Here is a 21895-nt window from a genome sequence, read left to right as displayed (position 1 = left end):
TCCTTAATTGTAGTGCCAACGTTGACCAGGCTCGAGAGCTCTTTGACAGACGTCAGAACTGAAGGGGGCTCATCTTCTTACTTCTCCAGTTTTCCTTGTCTGATGCTTTTATGCTGTTGCCCCCCACTCTTGGGGGGCAGCTTCTCTTGTTTTCTGTTGATTTGCCAGTCATCCTTATTGTGTATTCCTGTTTGCAGTCTCTTGTACTTAATCTTGTCCTTTGTCTGGCAACTTTTTGTCACCTGGCTAACTCCTGTGTGCAGCTGTGCCCATCACTGTTTGCCCCTTTGGCATTCACATTGGTCACATACTTAGGTAGAATACTTACATATTATATCTGGCTATGCCATCACGATTCCACAGAATACTTGCATACCATTGTTGGTAACAATAGTTTTGTACGCTTATATTCAACAATCTACTATTAATTATGTCCTGATTAGTACATTTATAACTTAGAGGTGTCACAGGCCTCTGTTTTGACTATGGTGTAAACTGTGTCTGCCTTCCAAAGAAGTTTTGGGTCCTAACTGTATTAGGATGTTACTTAGAAAAAAGAATAAAGTTTGCATAAGAAGGTTGCATGATTATGGAATGTTTTTGGAAAGTCTGCTAAACTCATTTTCCTGGAAAGACATACCTTCAGATAGTTTTAACCCTGCTTTAATGTTTGTCATTGAATTTCCTAGGTGTTTGAGCAGAAAGAGAAATGTTAGTTTTAGGATTTAGCAGGCTGTTTTGCAGCTGAGATGTTCCTGTGGCTGAATAGTGCTAAATTATATTATATGAATCCCAAGTGCTCCACACAGCTTGTGCCCAGTGTAGTGAGGTTGGGATCGTAGTTTCATTTGTTTGGAGTTCAGTTGTTACAGGATTGGCAAGGGAGCTCCCGAGGCATGGCTCATGGCTACTGCCTCTGTTACCTGTGTTTTACCTGTTCTTCCCTCCCTCTCCTCTTCTGCATCCTTTAGATCCAATGTCTCCTGTAGTAAGACATAGGATAAAAGCATTCTCCCTTTCTCTTCTGATACTACAACTATTTCTACATTACCCTTTTTTCCCCTCATTTGATTATGTTATTGTACGGTAGCGACAGTCACCAGTTTTTATACAAAGGAGCTTTTTGATATTCTCTGCAGATGTTTTCTATCTCTGAATCAGTTGAATGGTTGCTCTTTGCTTGGATGGAGAGTCTAAACTCTGCAACAAAGTTGTATGTGCTGCAGTCCCAATCCAGCCTCTCTACCCATGCAGCGTGGTACCCTCCCATGCCCTTATCCAAATGATCTAATTAGCTGATTCCCCACTAAACTAGTCCTCTCTGCAGTATATGCTTTCAATGCACTCTCCTACTATGCCTGAAAATTATGTATACCTTTTTTTTAAACGCCTATTTTGGCGAGTTTAAAAGTTGAATTACTTCTGGGTTCTGTGCCATGTCCTGACTGGCAGTGGATGAAGATGCAACAGGGGGAATCATACCTGAGGCAGATAGGTCAGAGCCTGCCTGGTTCATATGTAGAGATAACAGAATCACCTACAAAACCAAGGATTCTTTATTTCCTCCTTCCCCTCACCTCTCTTTCCCCTCCCCACTAAAACAATAAAATTCCAGTTCATTTGGGGAAGGAGAAGAATGTCAGCATCACACTATGAGGGCAATGAATCTTTAGACTGTGTATTGCCTGGGAAAAGAGGGCTCAGAAATATCCAGAGGGACAAATGGACTTTAGAAAACAAGAAAAGTGCTTCTGACAAGCAGCTATAATGATTTTGCTATTTTTCACTTGAAGATAGGTCAGAGGTCAATAATGTGCCATTTTTATACTGCCTTTCACTGTTCTATTGACGCAGAATGGACAACTTTGCTCTAAAGCAGTTAATAGAGGCATAATGGTTCAGATTTCCCTTGGTCAGGATCAGAGCAAAAAATATCTGAGCTGCTTAAAGTGGTCTTATCAATTGATTTTGTAATGACAAGCATGCTTGTATTGCTGTCATGAATCTGAAGAGTGTGCTGGCACTGGATTCTAAATACTTGACCCATAAATTTTGTATGAACTCAAGCATTAAAAAGTTTCCTGAACCTTCCTGCTGTAAGGCCTTGATTTTTAGATGTTTGTGCACAATTAGATGGTTGTGCTGCCATTCAGAGGCACTTTGACAGGTTGGAGAAAGAGGACAACAGGAATCTCATAAGTTCAATGAAAGGAAATGCCAAATCCTCCACCTACGGAGGAATAACCCCACATACCAGTACAAGCTGGGGGACAACTGACTAGAAAGCACCCTTGCGGGAAAGGCCATGGGGGTCGTGGTGTACACCAAGTTGAACATGAGCCAGCAACATGCATTTGTGGCAAAGTAGGCCAACAGTCTCCCGGGCTGCATTAGGAAAATCCTTCCCAGCAGGTCGAAGGAGGTGATCCTTGCCCTCTATTCAGCACTGGTGAGGCCCATCTGGAGTTCTGGGTCCAGTTCTGGGCTCCCCAGGACAAGAGAGACATGGACAAACTGGAGTGAGTTGAAGTACCATTAAGGACTTGGATTCTTCAACCTGGAGAAGAGAAGTTTCAGGGGGATCTTATCAATGTGCATAAATACCTGATGGGTGCGGTAGAGAAGATGGAGCCAGACTCTTCTCGTGGTGCCCAGTGACAGTACAAGAGGCAGTGGGCACAAACTGAAACACAGGAAATTCTGCTTAAACATTTAAGAAAAAGATTTTTTTTTTTTTTTAATGTGAGGGTGATCAAACAGTGGCACAGGTTACCCAGAGAAGCTGTACAGTCTCCGTTCTTGAAGATATTAAAAAACCTGGCTGGATAGGATCCAGGGCAACCTGCTCTACCTGACTGAGCAGGGTCATTGGTCTAGATGGTCTCCAGAGGTCCCTCCCAACCTCAGTGACTTTGTGACTCTCTAAGCTGGGCAAACTTACACCATTGAATTGGAAGCGTCAATACTACAAAGTCTATGGGTTTGGTGGAGGGATTTTGTTACGATTTGTTGTGGGTTTTTTACTGTATATATAATTCCAGTGCTTATATTTAACTGTTTCCAGGAAAAATGCTAGGGGAAAACATTTTGCTCTTTAGAAAAATGTAATACTGCAGGGTTTGTAATTCTTTTTTTAATTTATTGAGGAAATACTTTTTTGTGTGAAGGAAGTTTTTTCACAGTCCCTTTAACAATCTGCTGAAATCTGGAGAAGTTTGAAGCCTCCACATACATGCCCTGACCTTTTAGCTGCAAAGATTTTCAGAGTTTCTACCTTTAATAAACAAATGTTCTAGTCAGTCCTGAGTTTAATCCAACGAAATGAATGTTCTGCTTTGTTTTTCCATTGAATACAAAGTTAAAACACAGACAACAGTACACAGGAAAGAATGGGGAAAGAACTATATCAGGGTTGCAAAATGAGCCATTTCCACGTTACGGTATGCCAGAATGATGTAGTGTCTGTGATTGAAAGAGGTAATTTGAAGCTAAGCTTGAATGTATAAAATAGGTGGCACTTTTATAACATTCTGGAAAATTGGGTCCTGATTTTCAAACCAGGCAGTAAAAGTAACGGGTGTTTTTGATTAATTTAGCAATAATTTCTCTGTAACTCTATTCCAGCTTGTGGAATGGAGAAGATAATGCCCATTAGATTAGGTGATGGTTGTGAAGACAAATGCATTAATATTTGTAAGGCGCTTAGCTAATTTACTGAGAGCCCAGAAGTAAATTAATAATTTTGTATGCAGCACTACATTTGAGAAGTAAATCAGACAGCAGACGGTATGTAGAATGGAGAGGACAGAAAGAGATATCTAATAAGCACTTCAGATGTAATTAAAGGATATATCACTTCTGCATGACAGAAGGGACCAAAGTAATGTTTGAGGTGATATTTAGTATTATCTTACTAGCTGATGAAAGATCCAGCTAACCTTAAATGCAGGGGTGTGTATATAATATATACAGTTTAACTACTATTCTCATGATTTTTTTGCCATGTCTCATCTAAAGAGAAATTGCATCATGTTTTTTGGTCTTTGAAAGAAGACATTGTCAGATCTTTTAAGATTATGTTTCTGCACTGATCTTTAAAATTGTCCTTTTCCATGTACCCTGGGTTTATTGCTTTAGTGTCTTTTTGAACAGTGTTTGTCTTGCAGCTCTCAAGTTGCCCAAGGTTTGATGTGTGGGTTTAGGTATTTTTTTTTTCTCATGTTGATCAAGAAGACCCTGAAGTCACATTGCTTAAAAGGAATGACAGCTCCACATCATTTAATTACTGCATGTGGTTGGCTGTTTATGTCCTGATACACATGTATATCAGAGCATTTTAAACATAAAAGGAAAAAATGAAGTGAAAAAAATGAATGAATTATTGTGATATGAAAACTTGGTTTTATTTTGCAGTCCTTGTGTTTCATACTTGGTAAAAGGCTTTCCTGCTGTCTGCTCATGTATTTTCTTTTCTGTGTATATCACGTTATTAAATCATGTTGAGAGCTTTACAGAGCTAAATGTCTGCCCTTTTGGAGTAATACGAACTGTTTTGACATGTAAACCACTTAGAAGGTGAGCTGAGCTTTTGTAAGGGAAGCATTCTTAATGTCATTTGTAGTGTTAATTTGTTTTGAGATTTGAAGTATATTTGAAGTAGAACTCACCAATGCCTTTGCATTTTTTTAATAGATTTGATTTGGTATGAAATCAAATTAAACTGTATTAAATGGTCTTATTTTTATAATTTCAGTGGCCGAACTGGAAAAATTCGAGTGCAGTCCCTGAAAATTGGCTTGATGTCTCTTTCTAAGGGCCTTCTGGAAGAGAAGTACAGATGTAAGGAAGAATGTATTTTATAAAATGCTTGCTTTATATAATTAAGTCATGTACAATAACAACACACATTGTAGCAGAATTTCTAGTAAAACATTTCTCATGCCTGTAGCAAGACAGTTTTCTCATAAGTAAAATAGAATTGTTGTTTTCATGATCATCAGTGACAATGGAGAAAGTAAGATTTATATCCTGACTGCAAATTATTGATGTCAGTTATGTATCGTCATAATGCACAGTATTGTGGTCCCTTCAAAAGCAAGGGAGGAGAATAGCTGTGTGGAAGCCAGAGAAGTATTCCATTTGACTGATTCTGTTCTCGCATGTGTGTGTGTGTGTATGTTTTGTTTAGGGAAAAATCAAAGTCAGTGTTGATTGGAAGAGATTGATATATCTGATAAACCAAGGAAATATATCAAAACCCAACGATTGTATTTTGGTGTCTATGAAAAAGATGATCCGAACTCCAAAAATAGTTTTCCAGTATGTGTGCTTCCTGCCAGAATTGTACCGTGCAAGTTTAAATTATGTTGATTTTAAGTGATCTTACAAGCTTGAGAAATACTGAGTAGTACAAAAATATTTCACAAAAATAATTGCAGGAGCAGAAGGAAATTGAGTAACTGTGGCAAACCCCCCTGACAAATACATAACGAGAGATTAAGCACTATGCAAGAGCATTGTAGGTGACAGACAGTTATATGTTATTCACATAATCTTAAAATTACTATTCTCTGCAGTAGTTCCTTCACACATTTCAGAAACACATGTAAAATGTATAGAGACTGTATTTGCTTTGTACTATTGGAGCTCTGCAACAACTTCTGCTTTCCTTACAAGATTACCTACAAATACTTCTAATCTTGATTATTAACATTGAGCAAAAGTACACGTATCTTATGCGTTGGCACATATTTTGACATCTGAACTTGAGCCTACACTAAGACTTTGGTTTTTTAAGTTTCCTTATGTCATTTGACATATCTCTAAATTACTCCATAACTAAAAGAGCTTGGTGGACATGTCTTTGTTCACTTATGACAATTCAGGAAGTAATCTGCCACTTGGTGGGAAATAAAAAGCTTTCATAAAGTATAGGAGTTAGGGTGTGTACAAAAGAATGATAACCTTACCAAAAGATGGTTTTAAAAAACCCAAAACCTGGGAATAAACTCACATTGAATGGCTATCAGTAATGAATTAGTATACTTCAGTTACACTGAAGCAGGATGAGGAAATGAGTAAGCTGGATTCATTTTTATGTTGTTGCTTTGTGTCTAGTAATAAAATAAAAATGGCTGCTGATGGTGGCTGCAGATGTACGTAATCTATGTTAACAGGGTGGGCTTTTTCCTGGAGATTGCTGTGAAAAGTCCTAAAAAAATTCATGCAGAAAAAGTCTTAGGAAACTTTTGTACCAAGTGATCATAACTTCAACCTGAAATACATCTGAAATTGAAATACTTGCTCAGCTTCTCAAAGCAGAGAATTCAGTCAGATAACACAACCTTTTTGTTGTTGTTGTTGTTACTCCTGTTCTAATTAGTGGGCCAGGCTTCACTATCTTTATTGTCGACTTTATTGTCCTTACAAACCATAAAATTGTCACAAACCAAAACTCTTCAGTCTGAAAGAAATTGTGGAGAAGAAGGAAGGAAGGAACGGTGTCAGGTACTGATTGTTGGCCTGCAGTGGTTATGCAGTCATCATTTTGGGGTCCTCTGGCACCAGCTGTGTCACAGACTGATCTTTGATGTGAGCTCTCTTGCTTGTTTTGATTTTGTCACACCCTACTTATCATCTACTGTTGAAAGAAATTTTGTTGTATCTATTGAGCTTTCAGATCCTTAGGTGAAAACCGTAATGGAAATTTTCAAGAAAATAAGTCATTTGGAAGGAAGAGCAGTACCTCCAGGATAGGTGCTTAATACAAATTACCTGCCTTCTGATTTTTCCCTTTCTCAGACCAGCTCCTGACATTTGCTTCTCCTTTTGGCTCTATTTCTTCTAAGCGTTTCTGAAGCATTGCCAGTCCCAGGCTTCTCTGAGCGTGGCAGTCGTCCTACGGATGCAGTTGGAGCCCTTAGCAGAGCACAGACCATGCCTTAAATGTTGTAGTCTTAGAGAGGCAAACTCTTCTCAGAGTAGTTGGTAGTAAAATAGGCGAGTTTCGTGTTTTAAAAGCTCTTTGATGAACTCTTCTTTTGTAAAATGTTTAACCAGACTGTCTGCTGTAGTGTTTTCTGCCTCAGCCTTCCCAAAGACTAGCCTTTCAGGGACTAACGTGAAGAAACATAATTTCTGGGCTGCTGAGACATTGGTTTTATGAAATAATATGGTAAACTGACAGGGTGTGATAATTTCAGTTTACCAGTACGATTGACCTTCATCTTTCTCTCTTACCTTTTTGGGGAAATCCAGCTTTTGTTCTTTTTTCTTTCTTTAATGTGAAGCCTTTTTCTTTTTTTGTTATGTTAACTGTATGTTCATTTCCCATATAGGTCAGATCTTTTCACTTGACACATTTTTTAAGTATGTTTTGCCAGAAAATTTCCATGATTTTTTTTTTGAAATTTAATTAAGTTTCTTTTTAAGATGCTAGACTTCAGGGCTGATAGGAGAATGAATCTTTAATTAAAAAAAGTCCCAATTACTTTAGAAGAAACATTGAAGCTTCAATTAAAGAATGCCTATTCTTGAAATAATTTAAAGACATGCTTAACTTCAGCCACACACCTGGATGCTCCTGTGAATAAAAATGGACCTGCAAATATAATTGAGTTGCTGTGAGCAGTTTACATCTATGCTTGTAGGGCAAGTAGTCCAGGGCCTCTTTTTGTTGGTGAGGCCAATGACCTGGTCTGGCTGTATCCGTGTTACTCTCTCCTTTCTCCCCAAAACAGGAGGGCCACATGTGAGCTGCCTATTGGAAATTATCCCTGACCCTACCGAACTCTTGCATCATTCCTGGCTACTTTGGGGGCAAGAGTCAGTCGACTTTGATCAAAAGCATGACGGATATACTTTTAGCGGCTTAACAATACAGACGACAGCGTTCCAGTGCTTGGGCTTAGACCCTGATGCGCTGCTCAGTTCACGAGTACAGAAGTAGCCTTAAAAAAATGGAAAAGAAATAAAAGAAGGAAGCACATGACAGAAAGTAACAGTAGCTTAGTTCCAGAATACTCAGAGCACAATAAACAAGACGCTGCTCCTTTTGCCATTAATTGTTTGTACATTATTACAGGACTTCTGAATACTGTGGAAAAATGGAACATTTTTAACCACTCAATTTTAGTGTGCCAAATGTTCTAGGAAGGTAAATTTCAATCATATCGGCAAGAGTTTGCAACAGTAAAAATTTTAATTTGCATGTGTGATTATTCACAGCAGATTTTATGCCTGGTCATGTAATCAAGAGACAACAAACGATGTCTCAGAGGTATGGATTTCCTGAGGAACAACAGGAATTTTATCTTCCCTCCTTTTTCTTCAGTTTTAGTGGTTGAGAAAAGCCATAGAACAGTGTAATAACTGGGAGCACATTTGCGTGCATTTTGCTCTACGTGAGCTTATTTTTAACACAGAAAGCTTAGACTTGCAGCAGAAGCAGAAAACACGCATGAAGTTTTATTTAGTGTGTAGATTTGTAGGTTTTGGGTCATATAATTTAATGCGTAAAAACTGTAGTATTTGAGGTCAAAAAGAAGGGCTCCTTGAAAAATCTCAATCGTGAAGCAGTTAAATTTTTCAAGTGATGTACAACAACCGTGGAATGTGATTTTTGTTGCTGTTGTTGTTATGTTTATGTTGTTAATTTTCAAACCATTTGGCACTAAACCTGTGTAACTTTAAAAAAAATGTGGGGGGAGAGAGAAAAAAGAATGTGTATCCTGTTTGTAACAATGCACATGAACAGATGAAGGTACATTTGCATATTTTTAATTATATTTCAGTGTAACTATGGAGTCTTTATCACTAGATTCCTTGGACCTGCTTGGATGGTTCGGGTTTGACAGTGCTAGGTTTGTGATTTGAGGTCTTGGCAACTTCAGCAAAAGACATAAAATGTGTGTCGTGGACATCATACTACTAACCATCTTATTACTGTTTTGGTAGGAATTTTAGAAACTTTTCAACATTTTCAAGTATCCCCTTCTATACCAGCCAGGAAGTACATTTTTTTTTTCAGGTTGTCCAGCTAAGTTGCAGTTTGAGTCCTGCTGGCTGTCATTCTCAAAGTACTAGTGTGAGGCTGAATTGAATTTAAAATTAACTGATTTTTTTTTCCTTGTTTCTGCTTTTTCCTATGGCTGAGATTTGAATAATCTTTTCTTTTGCTTCACGAGTCATTCTTCTTGTCCTTTTGGTAGAGTCCCTTATACAGTTTAGTCTTTATATGGATGTATTTTACGTATAAAGTCATATAATATGTATGTACATATTAACAAACTCCATTTATAAGAGTTTGTGACTTCTGACATTACTGGTGGGTGACGTATGGAGTCCCTTTTCCCACTAGTGAGTATGGTGTCTAGATGTACCCTGTCAGACCTAAAATGAGCTCTCCTCCCATATGTCTGCCACTTGAGAGCTGCTCTCGCCATGCCTCCTTTGCCAGGGAATAGCTCATGTGTTACTTTAAGGAGGTAGGCCAGAGAGCAAGAAGATTTTGGCTTTCCATGCCTTCAGTTGAGGAGCTTCTCCTCCTGTGTGTCGCATCAAAGGAATTGAGGGTTATGGGAAAAGAGGGTACTGTCCATGAACTCCCTTGTACTTGGATATTCATTGGTTATGGCACAGCTGCCAGTGTTAAGTTTTATTTGTCTTTTAAGTGGAGTATTTTGGAGGAGTTTGAGGTCTTTGAAGGTATTTGCTGATTTCTTACTTGAATCAACCCTAGCTGATCACTCTCACTGTTGCCTCTTCTGCCACATCGTTTTTCCTCTATTTACTAGCTCCCCAATCAACCGAAGGTTTAGGGCTTGGGAAATTACTTCATCTTCCTCTCAGCTACAACAGTTAATGAATTGTTCTTTTTTTAGCCTGTTTCCACTGTGGACTGATGCAAACAGAAAGAATAAAACAGGCATACTTTTTTTTAATCCTATCAGGTTTTTTAACCTGACTTTCAGAAAGTGGAAAACTATCCCAACCACAGCTGAAGCAGCTAGCCAGGATCTGGGATTGCCAAGGTGAACCTGCAGCCGTGCAGTGCGAGTTCTGTCACTGCGGTCGTCTGTGGGTTTTTTTCCTCACCACTGAGTGCTGCAGATCCTGTAGCATTTGTTTCACTAGGCAAGAAAGTGACAAGAAAAATACAAGAAACTCTAACAATTAATTCAGTCATCTGGATTTCTATTTTGTGCAAATTGTTTCTTCTGCCTCAACCTCCTTTGCCAAGAAAAAAAAGTATGACCAGACTTTCTGAAGCACGCTGAGAAAGCTTGACAGTTGTTCCAAATCAAGGGCAAAACAATTCACAGAGTATAAAAAAAGAGATTCTCTTGAGTGTTTCTGAACAAAGCTTGTCTGTTTCTCAATCAGAAGTGCAGTCAGACTGAATTTTCAAATTTCATTTATTTCTAACCTATTAACAGTTGTTCTGGTGGGAAACATGAAAAGTAGGGGAATAGTATAAATGGATTTTTTTCCTTTAAGATTACTTGCAGCTATAATCCAAGCCAGCCACTGAGTGCAAAAGGAGAATGTAAAAGCCAGCTGGAATGAACACAAAGAATTCACTTCTATTTCTTCCGTAAATTGTACCAATCACAGAATTTTAAAATATTTCTGAGATGAACTCAATGTTGAAGATATTTTCAGGAGAGATTAATCTTGTGACTAAATATTAATGTACACAGCTACAAAGTTCATAAATCAAGGCTTGTTGACAGAAACATGTTTAAAATTTTAGCTGAAAGTTTTAACAATTACAAATGTCCAATCAAACAAATGTATTAAGAAAGCACTCTGTACTGCAGAGAGGCTATTAATTCAGCGTTTTGCTGTGACTCTTAAGTAGGTACAAACAATATCTTTCTTCCCAGCGTCTGTGTCTGGAAGAATTTTCTTGATGCCTTTCAACCTCAATTTTTTCTGTCGTTAGTTATCCCAGAACGTCTGCTTATACTGCAGGACTTGACACCTACCTTAGGAAAAGGGAATCAAGTAAAGGGAAAGTACACGGAAGCAAACACTGTTATCCAGGAAGCAAATGTTAAGCTCAAGTTGTCTTGCTGTCTGCTGCTCTTGCTTTAAGCTATTTCACATGACCAGCTGTGACTTGTAGTAGTGTCTAGTCTCGGTTCAGACCAAACATGCTACTGCCCCCAACCAGTCAAAGGATGGCATAGATTTTGGCATAAGATACGGATTTTTGAAATATTATTTCCTTCTTCCCTAGTGATAACATAGAAAACTTAGTAAATCTTAAGGGAGGCAGTGTGGTAATGATGGATTAGAACACAAAGCTGTTCCGCTTTTGTGATATCTCTTTTGCTTTGTCACACAGCTGCTCCTAGGTAAAACAGGAGCCGCAATGCACAGTTTTATCAAGAGATGCCATAAGAAGTCATATAGTTTCATTCATTTGGCCTTACTTTTCTCATTTCTATGGTTATGGATCAAGAAAACGTGGTCAAAGTAATCACGATTAGATGAGGGTAAACTGTTGTAAATGGGACAGTGGCCATCTGTAACTGCATCTGGATTACAAAAATTAGGAAGCTCAAGCTGCAGCGTTACTGAATAAAAGGGGGTGTACATGGAAACGAAATGAGCCGGTGCCTCTTGTTGGCATTGCAGACCTCTTCAAGGAAGTGTCAGGCCCCACGGAAATGTGCGACCAGAGGCAGCTGGGCCTGCTGCTTCACGACGCCATCCAGATCCCGCGGCAGCTTGGGGAAGTGGCAGCCTTCGGTGGCAGCAACATTGAACCCAGCGTGCGCAGCTGCTTCCAACAGGTAAGAAAACAAAGACCTTCATGTGCAAAAAAACCCCTCTCTCTGAAGTCTTAAGATTCACTTTTACATGGTATAAAAAGAAGAGCGGAATTTAAAAACATCTATTGAGTTTCTGAACAGAAATGAATATGCTCCTGCAACTAAATGTGGGAAGTTATTGTGAAAATGCAGCTGTAAAAGATGGTTTATTGTTTAGGAAAGGATCAAACAAATTACTTTTTAGCAAAAAGAATATATAAATCTTTGTAGTTTTGACAATATTGGCTGCTCTAAAAGCTGTTAAAAAATTTTGTAGCAGCCAATTATCCTGCTTTGCATCGTTCAAAGCAACCTGATACTGTGAGAACAACTCGCTTTTCCCTGCTGGAACAAGATGTGATCTCAACAGAACAAGAGAATGATGTTGATAGTAATTTTTGACCTTGTGCATCAGGAAATTATTTAGCATTCTTTTACTGACAAAAGAGCTTGCAGTTGCACGAAACTTCAAGCCTAGTCATTTATATATCGTGAGCCTTTATGCAGCAGATCAGAACATGGAATAAAGCTGTCTTACAGCCTGCTGTTCAGCTCGATGCTACATGCAGGGGGTTAATGAGGCTGCAAGGAGCGTCTGTCTGTTTAAAGAAGATGAGAATTAAAAAGTGGATGTTGTAATGGAACACAACCTAACTCAGACTTTGTCAAGGGTGCCTAAGGCTCTGAGTGTTTGCTAGTGATAACTATACTGGTCGAGTGTATTATTTCTGTGAAAGTGGCTGCTTTGAACATTGTCAGAAATTATATATGGATTAAAAATCCACTATGGGATATATAAAACTACTGTTGTCTTCAATATTTCTGATTTTATTGAATCCAACATTAAATGTTATAGTGAACTTTTAGAGCACTTTTCTTTTGCCATTCTTTCATAGACGTTTCTACACTTTCATCCAATGCTTTGAAAAATTCAGTGGTGCTAGATTTTTTCAGAACCATTGGATTCACTTCTGGACTCTGAGATGATTGGAATTGGAAGAGTGTTTGTCCAGATCATGAATAATTTGTTAGACACTTATGGAAGTTGGTTTGACCAATTAACCATGTAAAACTTCCCCTGAGGTTTTAACATTGCTGCTTCAGACAATAAGGGGTGGTGCTTGACACTGGCCTGGAGTGGTTCAAGTCATACTGAAATAAATTATTCATTTGTTAGTGGCAGACTTTTTCTGTCACAGAGGAATGATCTTTATGTCCCTCAAGGATCTGCCTCATCTTCCATGCTGTTCAATTATGGGTGAGGGGTACTAGCAAGGTAGTGTTTAAATACCTGATGTGATATTATGATTATACTGATGATGAGGTTGCATCCCTCATCTCACATGAATAGCTCAAGTTCAGTCCCTGGTCATTAAGAGAGCATAGAGAAAATTTGTAGCTGCATGACAGTTATCTCAGCCTAGTGAAAAACAAGTATTTTGCTGGCGGGGAAAGTATGTTGGATTTTTTTTTTTGTGCTGCTCTCTCTTACTGGCAAAAATCAACCTGGACTATGAATAGGTAAAGCAGCCCAGTGTTGCTTCTCATCATGTGTTACCGCTTAAGAATAATTTTCATTTTAAGTTGTGTTCTGCTACTACCAGTGAGCTTAGAAAGACGACCTCTATTCTTATTGCTGACAAAGTTGAGGAATATAATATCTTTGCAGCTGGGCTCCTCTGGTGGTTAGTACTTAACAAATATGCTTCCACATTCTCTTTTGCTTCTTAAAACAATCATACTAATACTTTAACTCTGCTGTATTCTTGCAATGATTGCCTATGAGTGGCAGATTTCTTTCTTTTTTCTCATTATTTGTTTATGTACCTGTTTGTTTATTTGTGTGTTTGTTTAATGTGCTAACTCGAAATAATACCATGGGCTCAGAATACAATAAAAAAAAATTGCGTGAGTGTCACGGCAATTAGCAGACACATGCAATCACTACTGACTTTTGGCAGTCTGGCATCAATCTTAACTCAAAAGACAACCATGTCTTTAGTGTGTCTGAACTGCAGAACGTGCTTCCCTTTTATGCTCCCTTACTTCTTTCTCAAGTCCTTTCCATTCAAAGATGACTTTACTCCATTACTCCTTTACTATATACTCCATCTTTGTTACCATCTGTCTCCTCTGTCACAGCTGTTTAGTCCTCTATATTCTTACTGGCTAACTTTTTTTTCTTTATTTGCATTTTAATTGAGATTGTTTCTTGTATCCTGTAACTGATTTTACATTGACCTGGCATGGAAAGGATTTACACAGGTTGTGGTTGTTTTTTTTTAAATTGAATTCTAAGGAGAATTTGCTTGTGTGTGTTGGTTTGTTGTTTTGTGTTTTGGTTTGGTTTCGGTTTGGTTTTTTTGTTTGTTTGGTTTTTGTTTTTTTTTAATTTGGATGTGGGTTTTTTTCTCTCCACAGAACCACAATAAGCCAGAAATAACTGTAAAGCAATTTATAGATTGGATGCGCTTAGAGCCACAGTCTATGGTATGGCTACCAGTTCTACACCGTGTGGCAGCTGCAGAAACAGCAAAACATCAGGCCAAGTGCAACATCTGTAAAGAGTGTCCAATTGTTGGCTTTAGGTAAGAGAAGGGGAGTTGGGTGCTAGGTTTCCCTGAAAATATTCACACTTTCAAGTCTTCCAACAAGTACAATTATTTCTGTTTGGTTTTCCACTGTTTTCCTGCTTTAAGCTGGGATCTGCCACCCACTGCAAGGCCACAGCATGGCCTGAGTGAGCCAGTGCTTTTCTAGCTCCTGCAGTACTGCCGTTAGACACCAACAGTCCTGTGACTGACAGCGTGCAGGGCGGGCTGCCATCCGCTGTTTTGGTGCTGGCGGATCCTATAGGTAGCAAATGAAGTATAAATGCACCCCGTGTGTTCTATAAGTACAAGACCAAAAGGAGCTGATCAGTAAGAAAAAAATGTGGACTGGCTGGCTGCTCTCTTGCATAAGGCTTGGGAAACTAACTCATGCCAGGCAATATTAAACACCCTGCAGCAGCAATCTGTCCTTGCTCAGCACAAACATTGATATGTTACTGTGGTGAGACTTGCACAGTTCCTGTCTAAACCATCAAATGTAATCTAACTTTCATCTGCTTAAAGGAAGCTGTGAATTCTAAAAGAAAAAATGACTCCAGGGATATTCTCTGTATTATCCTCCTAAACTGTATGATTTTACTATGAATTATCATCATGGGGCAGGAGAGAGTTGGTACCCTTAGCAAGTACTGTTACAACTAACATGTATTTGTAAATTGATTGCTCCAGCATATAAAATGATGAAGGGGGGAAAAAAAAAAGTCGGGACTAGAGCTAAACAGCTAAACATAACTGTTTTTTTCCTCTGCTGTGGTCATGAAGTCGAGCGTGTTATTTACGAACAATACAAAGCAGTCTTTCCTGTAAGTGATTCTAAAACTTTTCTTCAGGTATCTAGGCAGATGAGTAATTTTTATTCCCCATGCTTTCTGTTTCTCCTTCTTTCTGTTGTTTTAAAGGTTAATAATATGAATCCCGAGGTCAGATTCACCTCACCTAGCTTTAGGTATGCTGGCTTTAGTCAGTCTTACAAGATTGAGCTTCTTTTACTATAAATATAGATATGTGAGTACTTCCAAAAGTAATTAATCGGATCAAACTTTGTTGCCTGTCTTAAGAGCAGATGGAATTCCTCTAAATGTTCCTATTTTTCTTAATTAATGCTTGAGGGAGCATAGGGTGACAAAGCTGCAGCTCAGATGTCTTTTAGATGCCTAAGTTGGGGCTGATGAATCTTGTCTGTGGTGAAATACTTTGTGCGGAGAAGGAAGGCATAGAGATAGAAGAGAAAGGAAGACAAAAGAATGGCTCGTTCTAAATAATTTCTACAATGAAGTTAGAGATCTGCAACAACAAAAGCATCTAGCATCTTAGCAGAAGGTAGATGTGGCCATTTAATACACAGGCTCTGAGTAAAGATTATAAACAGTTGCATCAGCATCCTTAAAAGGGAACCTTTACATTTATAGATGCATATTGTCTTGCAAAACAAAACATAAAACGCAGCAGGGGAAAAATGTGGCTTGGTACTGAAAACTGCTCTCAGGAAGCAATTTAATTTAAACTTTAACTATTCAGTAGCTATTCAATTTGGTTCAGTTAGCTCATTTTAGTTTCATACAAATGATATAACCTCCTCCGGTCAGAACAACCGTACTATAAAAAACAGTGGGTGGAATCTGGAGTTGAATTGTTGCTTTATTCAGCTCTAGTTTAAAAAAAAAATTAAAAAAAATGTGCTCCTGGTGGCTATGTTTAATACAAGGGATACTGTATAAGTTTGTTACCTTGTGTATACATACACATGTTCCTAAATAAATAAATGTCATTTTTGGACTTAGTTTTATTTTTATAACTAATGAATTCTCAAGAGTTTTGTGTTCAGAAATGTGTTTAGAACTTTTGAGCATCAAAATTATGTAAAAACATTTAAACTAACCAGTAAATGTAAAAACGTATAAAAATAAACCAGTCTACTTTATAAACGTCTTTTCTGAGATACAATCTGAATGTTAAACAGAAGAAAAACTAAAGCAATATAGTTTTAATTCAGTTTGAATTTCAAAATTATAAACTCTTCACACTCCATCTATGAAGCCGATGCCTGTAAGATTTTTCTGCTTCAAAGCAACTTGGGCAACAGATGACTGACACTGGCTTTCTATATGGCCATAGGAGGCAGGGATTTCTTTTAAATACCCAAGGAGGTGACCTGTGTAATGTAGGAAGATTGTGTGAAGTGGACTAAGAGGGCTACAAGTTTCCTGTGTCCTGTGCAGGTGCTGCAGCAGCACCAGTGCCCCTGGGTCTGCAGCCATGACGAGTGTTGGCCGTGCCGTGTCCTGGTCGCGCACACCCAGGCACTTCAAGGTGCTTTCTAAGCTAATCTCAACAAACTCACTATGTCCTTGTGTTGCTGCGGCTTAAAAGCACATGACACCATTTTGGAGAATAATTTGCCTTGTGAGGCTTAATAACAAGTAAATATTAGAACTAAACCCAGGAAGCTCTAATTGCTTTGTTTAATGTCCCCATAGGTACCGGAGCTTAAAACATTTCAACTATGACGTCTGTCAGAGCTGTTTCTTTTCTGGCCGTACAGCCAAGGGGCATAAGTTGCATTACCCAATGGTGGAATACTGTATACCTGTGAGTACCAATTTACTGACCGTTACTAAGGGATTGGTTTTGCATTCTTTGAGGTATAAAGTTTTTTCAGTCTTTTCTCACCTATGTATTCTGCCAGGATTTCTTTTTCAGATGTTTAGTAGGGCCTATCTTCCTGCCTTTCTCTTTGGAAGTCATCAGGGACTTTGCTAGTGCTGCTGATTTTATGCGGGTGGTGTTTGGATTCTGTAGAAATATCCAATTCTGAGAGAATTTGAACTTCACTTTTGTTTTGTAAAAACAAAGCTGGAATATTAAATATAATCACAGCGCTTGTATACTTGCACACACACACGCGCTATATAAGTGAGAACACGTCAGAGGAAAGGCACTCACTTTCCTATTGCTATATCATAGTAAAGAATAAATAATATTTTAGTAATGCCCTTTAGTATTTTTAATGGTGTGTGATCTTTGCTTTCACATCCAATATTTTGCTTGCTTCATGAAAACATGTCGTGTTTTATTCTCCTGAGTAATTACTGTTTACTGGGATATTTAAAAATTGGTGTGTAGCTGGAAAAAAAAATAAACAGAATTGATTGTTTCTAACCAAAAATGGTGTAAGAGGTTTGCCTGCAATGGCTATGAAAAGTTAATTTTGCAACACAGTATTTTCCTAATGAAATTTCAGCTGTGATTTTTCTAAGGAAGTTTCTAAGACACTTCACATGGAGCAGTGAGTCACTTCCTTCGTACAAATACCACTTTCACTTATTTTTTAATCTGATAGTTGTTTACATTCTTAAGAATTTTAACTCAGTAACAAATAAATTAATAGGATAATTGGTATGTAATTTAAACAACAGTGGTGAAAGGTCTGTATGCTAAGAAGAACAAATTCAGACCAGCATGTAACTAGAGCTGATGCAATAGAGCTGCTTTCCACTAGAGTGACAAGGTCCTGTGGGTTCTCTTATTTGCAAAAATATTATTGAGTTATTTGACTGTCTTTTGCTGTAGTAGTTGGGCTTGTTACCTGTGTGTTCCTACTCTCTTTCATCCAATGTGTCTCCCATAACAGAATTCAAATTCTATTACATAGTGTTTTTTACTTCATTATGACCAGAAGACACCATGAGTTATGTTAATTTCTTTTCATTAATTCTATAACCTTATGTTAGGATTTGATTGATAAATTTGCATGCCAGGCTACATTCTGAAGAAATTTTTTGAAGTAGATTTGTTGGGTTTTGGCCAGTTCTAATGCTTGTTATATTCTGTCACTGGTTTTCCCTTTCTGCCTCCTCTTTTCCCTTCTCACCGTCTTAAGACACTTATTGGCTGTTTAAGGGCTATGTTTTGAAATTACAGCAGATATTTAGAGGGGAAAAAATGTTGCATGTGCAAAATACATAATGTTACATAACAGTGATGAATGTGTTGAGTATAAAAACAGTCTATAATATTTCTCTGCAATACAAATTCTTTATCTGCTTTAGCTACAGGTTTGGTATGTTTCTTGACAGTACAGTCTAATATTTTCTTGTTGCAACTGAAGATGTACAAACAGATGTTCCATCTGTATTGCTGCCTGGGCATAGAAATGCGTGACTTTTTGTGGGTTTGATTTCTTCTTTTTGAAAGTATTTTATTGGTGGTGGGTTTGGGTTTTTTCTACATTAAGTGACTGGAAGCCCAATCTAGTAATTTCATTGACCCTTAATCTGAGGATATCTATCTACAACAGACTGTATAGATGATGTTCATTTTGCCTAAAACCCATTAACTCTATTGTTCCACAAATGCATGCCTGATTTGTAGTCACAAGTATTAAGAAAAAGAAAACTAAAATCAACCAGCCTTTAATAATTAGAGTTTTTTAATAGTTGCAGTGGGGGAGTCTTATATAAATCAGACATTAGGTCAGGATTTAGGGCAGACTCTGCAGGTGAGGGATCTGGACATGATTAGATGTCAGAATTCAAGGTGTAGCGAAGCTTATGCTAACATTTTACATTCCTATTTGCATAAGAATATAAAAGTAATAAGAAGTCTTAGTACATTAGCAGCTGTGGGATTAATTTATAAAAGTACCTGATAAGAAAAAGTTCTGTGTTTTCCTGAATCTGTAATGTTTAAAATTGGTTTTGGGTTGAAGTTTAATTCCTTTTTAAAATATTTTTTCACACAGCTAGGTCATTTTCTGGTTTTCTTTTATATTCTTTTCATGGTATGACATAGGCCCAGTTTTGCCCATACTCACATGACTCTTCTAACCCTCATGATCTGGAGGTCTACAGTGGTTTTTTTCCTTTGTTAGACATCATTAAAAAAAAAGGTGATACCGATTGTTTACTTGCCTCAGCCAACGTAACTCAAACGGTCTCGACATGTTTGAGATGTATTTTTCTTAGATTCACTTTTTTTTTCCCTTATAAAGTTCTCTCAAACCTCATCTTTAGTTTATAGCATGGTCATGGAATAGAAAATGTTCTCTGTTAATGGCTATAATATACAGAAAATTCAGAAATTAAGGTGTGAGGTGCGTCAAAATAGGCAATACTGCCAGTCCACAGAATAAGACACTCTTTCTGTTGCATTAGTCAACTACAGATTACACCTGATGTACTCTCCCTAGAACAGGATGGTACGTTTCTGATGACTTCTGGGTTTTGTCTGAAACAGCAGATTTGATATCTGAGAGAAATTTTCAGTTCTTGTTAAACATGTTCACATTATGTAACTGTGAGCCATTTCATTTACAAGTAAAGACTGTAGTACAAAAAAATATGTTCTGGAAATGGCTGAAATCCCCGCTGTCCCTGAAACTAGGGACAGCATGTATTATAATGAAGATTTCTGTTCCCGCTGCAAAAAGAATATAAGTTTTAAAGCAATATTAAGTGCAAAATAAGGTAACCTAAGGCAGAAGTCCCTTCTTTCCATGAAATATGGGAGGAATTAGGTGAATCTACTATAGGTTAATAAGGGGAAGAAGATGGCATTCTTGACTAAAGTGAGTGAAAGAAAGCAGGTATATAGGAGGTAAAGGAAGGAATTTGAGGCAGTTTAAAGTAGAGCAGAATAAAAGAGATGACATATAATTTAGTTGACATATAAAATTAGAGGTCCAGCGCTGACTCCCATTAATTTGGAAGCTGAATATGGGAGTCGGAATTTGTCTTGGGTCCTGCTGTAAGTACACTCTGCTTGCTCCATTTCCGTAAAAAGAAGTGAGCCATTATATGAACAGACTTCTTATATGCCTGTTTAACATCCGTAAGCAGTACCTATATGCAATTCATTTTAACTAATCTCATCTGAATTAGGTCAAGAATAAAGAACTGACTTCACAAAAAGAATCTAGTGTTATTTTGTGTTACTATTTAACAATGTACTATAGTTGGTGTACTAATTTGTTGCTAAACCTCTTTATGTATTGAACTCCTTTAATGCAATATAATAGTCAAGAGTTGCAAAATTCTTTGCAGTAAGTTAGAATAGCTTATATGTTTAAATGGAATAATGCCTGAAAAAGAGCATAGAGCTGGATCTATGAAACAAACAAACAAACAAAAAAGGTACCAAAGGCCGATGAATTCTTCCTTGGAATCCATTGTATTATGGTACAGCTAGCCTGAATAGGAAGAGTGCATCTACTCTACCTTGTCAACCAAATTCAAAGGCTGTTAATGTTAAAATGTTACTTTCCTGGCCGGTGTTGCAGAGTACAAATGTATGTACTCATCAAACTCCCTTGATAAAACCTAGCTTCTCTCTCTTACTGTTAAGGTACGTTAATGGATTAATATCAAGAATACTACCAATAAATCGAAAAAGAAATGCTTCCCTGGTTAATAAATCTGACATTTAGAACTAGAGTTTAGTCACAGATGGAGGGAAGACCTTTTAATTGTCTTCAAGCAGGCAGTTCAGTCCAGGGTTTGAAGGGATTTCTCAGAAGCTCAGTTACTTCTACTTACATTTAAAATACTTTGGAGAATGGCTTAAGGAATCTGTTTATAAAATTAAATTTGGAAGGGGATGATTCTCTGTAGTAATGAGTTTTGTGATATTTGCATCAGGTGAAAATTGCTTTGTCATTTCAGAATAAGGCTGTTTATACCAGATAGTTATATGCAGTTATTGAATCCTAATCTGTAATGCCATTTAGCATTTACCCTAGCTCAAAATTTAGTTTTCTTGATTCTGGAAATACCAAAAATCATGATAATGGCTTTCATTATGTTTGGGTTGTTTTTTTTTTTCTTTCATTTGGGATTGAGAGATGGGTGGGGTAGGGAACTGAAAACATTACTGTCTCTAAGTAGTAGAAATGCAAAGTTACTGTAATTATTCTTTCACCTTTAGTCTTTGAAAAGATGGAGAAATGGGATTTTTAATGTAGAATTTTACACAGAGATGTGTAAAAATTTTTGTAAGATTTTCCTAGTATCTAATTCAGGAATACTCTTAAATAAGTACCTACATGATTTAATTTTAGCTTTTTTGGAATAGAAGTTCTTTCAGTAGTGGTACTTGTGTTATATTAATGTGGCTTTCTGTACCAACGGGTCCTTTGAATTTCAGATGGAAATAGTTACTGCATCAGTTTTCTTTCTCCAGACTTCTTCCACTTTGCAACTCCTATTTTCCACAGTAAAATCTTAAAAGCAGCTATTCTGAGATAATATACAAATATCAAATCAGTAGTTCTGAAAATTTTCTCATTGCAAGTAGTTTTACTTCCTGACCTCAGTGAAAGTATGATCGATTTTTGTAGTTCTGTGCCGCTACACTCACCTGGCACAGCCCCTTATTTTGGGAACTGTTTGGTTTGTAGCCTTTCTATACAAAACCATGGCAGCAAAGGTTAGCCCCTTCATCTTCCAGATGACTAGAATTTTATTTCCC

At 37.6% G+C, this 21895-nt stretch overlaps 1 protein-coding gene across 5 annotated transcripts in view; it reads left to right on the top strand.

The window, feature by feature from the left end:
- The window catches only part of UTRN (utrophin), a 411474-nt gene that overhangs the window by 355737 nt on the left and 33842 nt on the right, over positions 1–21895 (top strand). For all 5 annotated transcript variants that reach the window (XM_075748479.1, XM_075748477.1, XM_075748480.1 and 2 more), the window contains 4 exons: positions 4754–4839; positions 11644–11801; positions 14241–14407; positions 16909–17020. In XM_075748479.1, the coding sequence (XP_075604594.1) occupies positions 4754–4839; positions 11644–11801; positions 14241–14407; positions 16909–17020 (523 nt within the window). The remainder of the gene's footprint in view (positions 1–4753; positions 4840–11643; positions 11802–14240; positions 14408–16908; positions 17021–21895) is intronic.

Source organism: Balearica regulorum, chromosome 3 (genome assembly GCF_011004875.1).
Source record: "Balearica regulorum gibbericeps isolate bBalReg1 chromosome 3, bBalReg1.pri, whole genome shotgun sequence".
Classification (NCBI taxonomy): domain Eukaryota; kingdom Metazoa; phylum Chordata; class Aves; order Gruiformes; family Gruidae; genus Balearica; species Balearica regulorum.
This window is presented reverse-complemented; position numbering and strand designations above follow the sequence as displayed.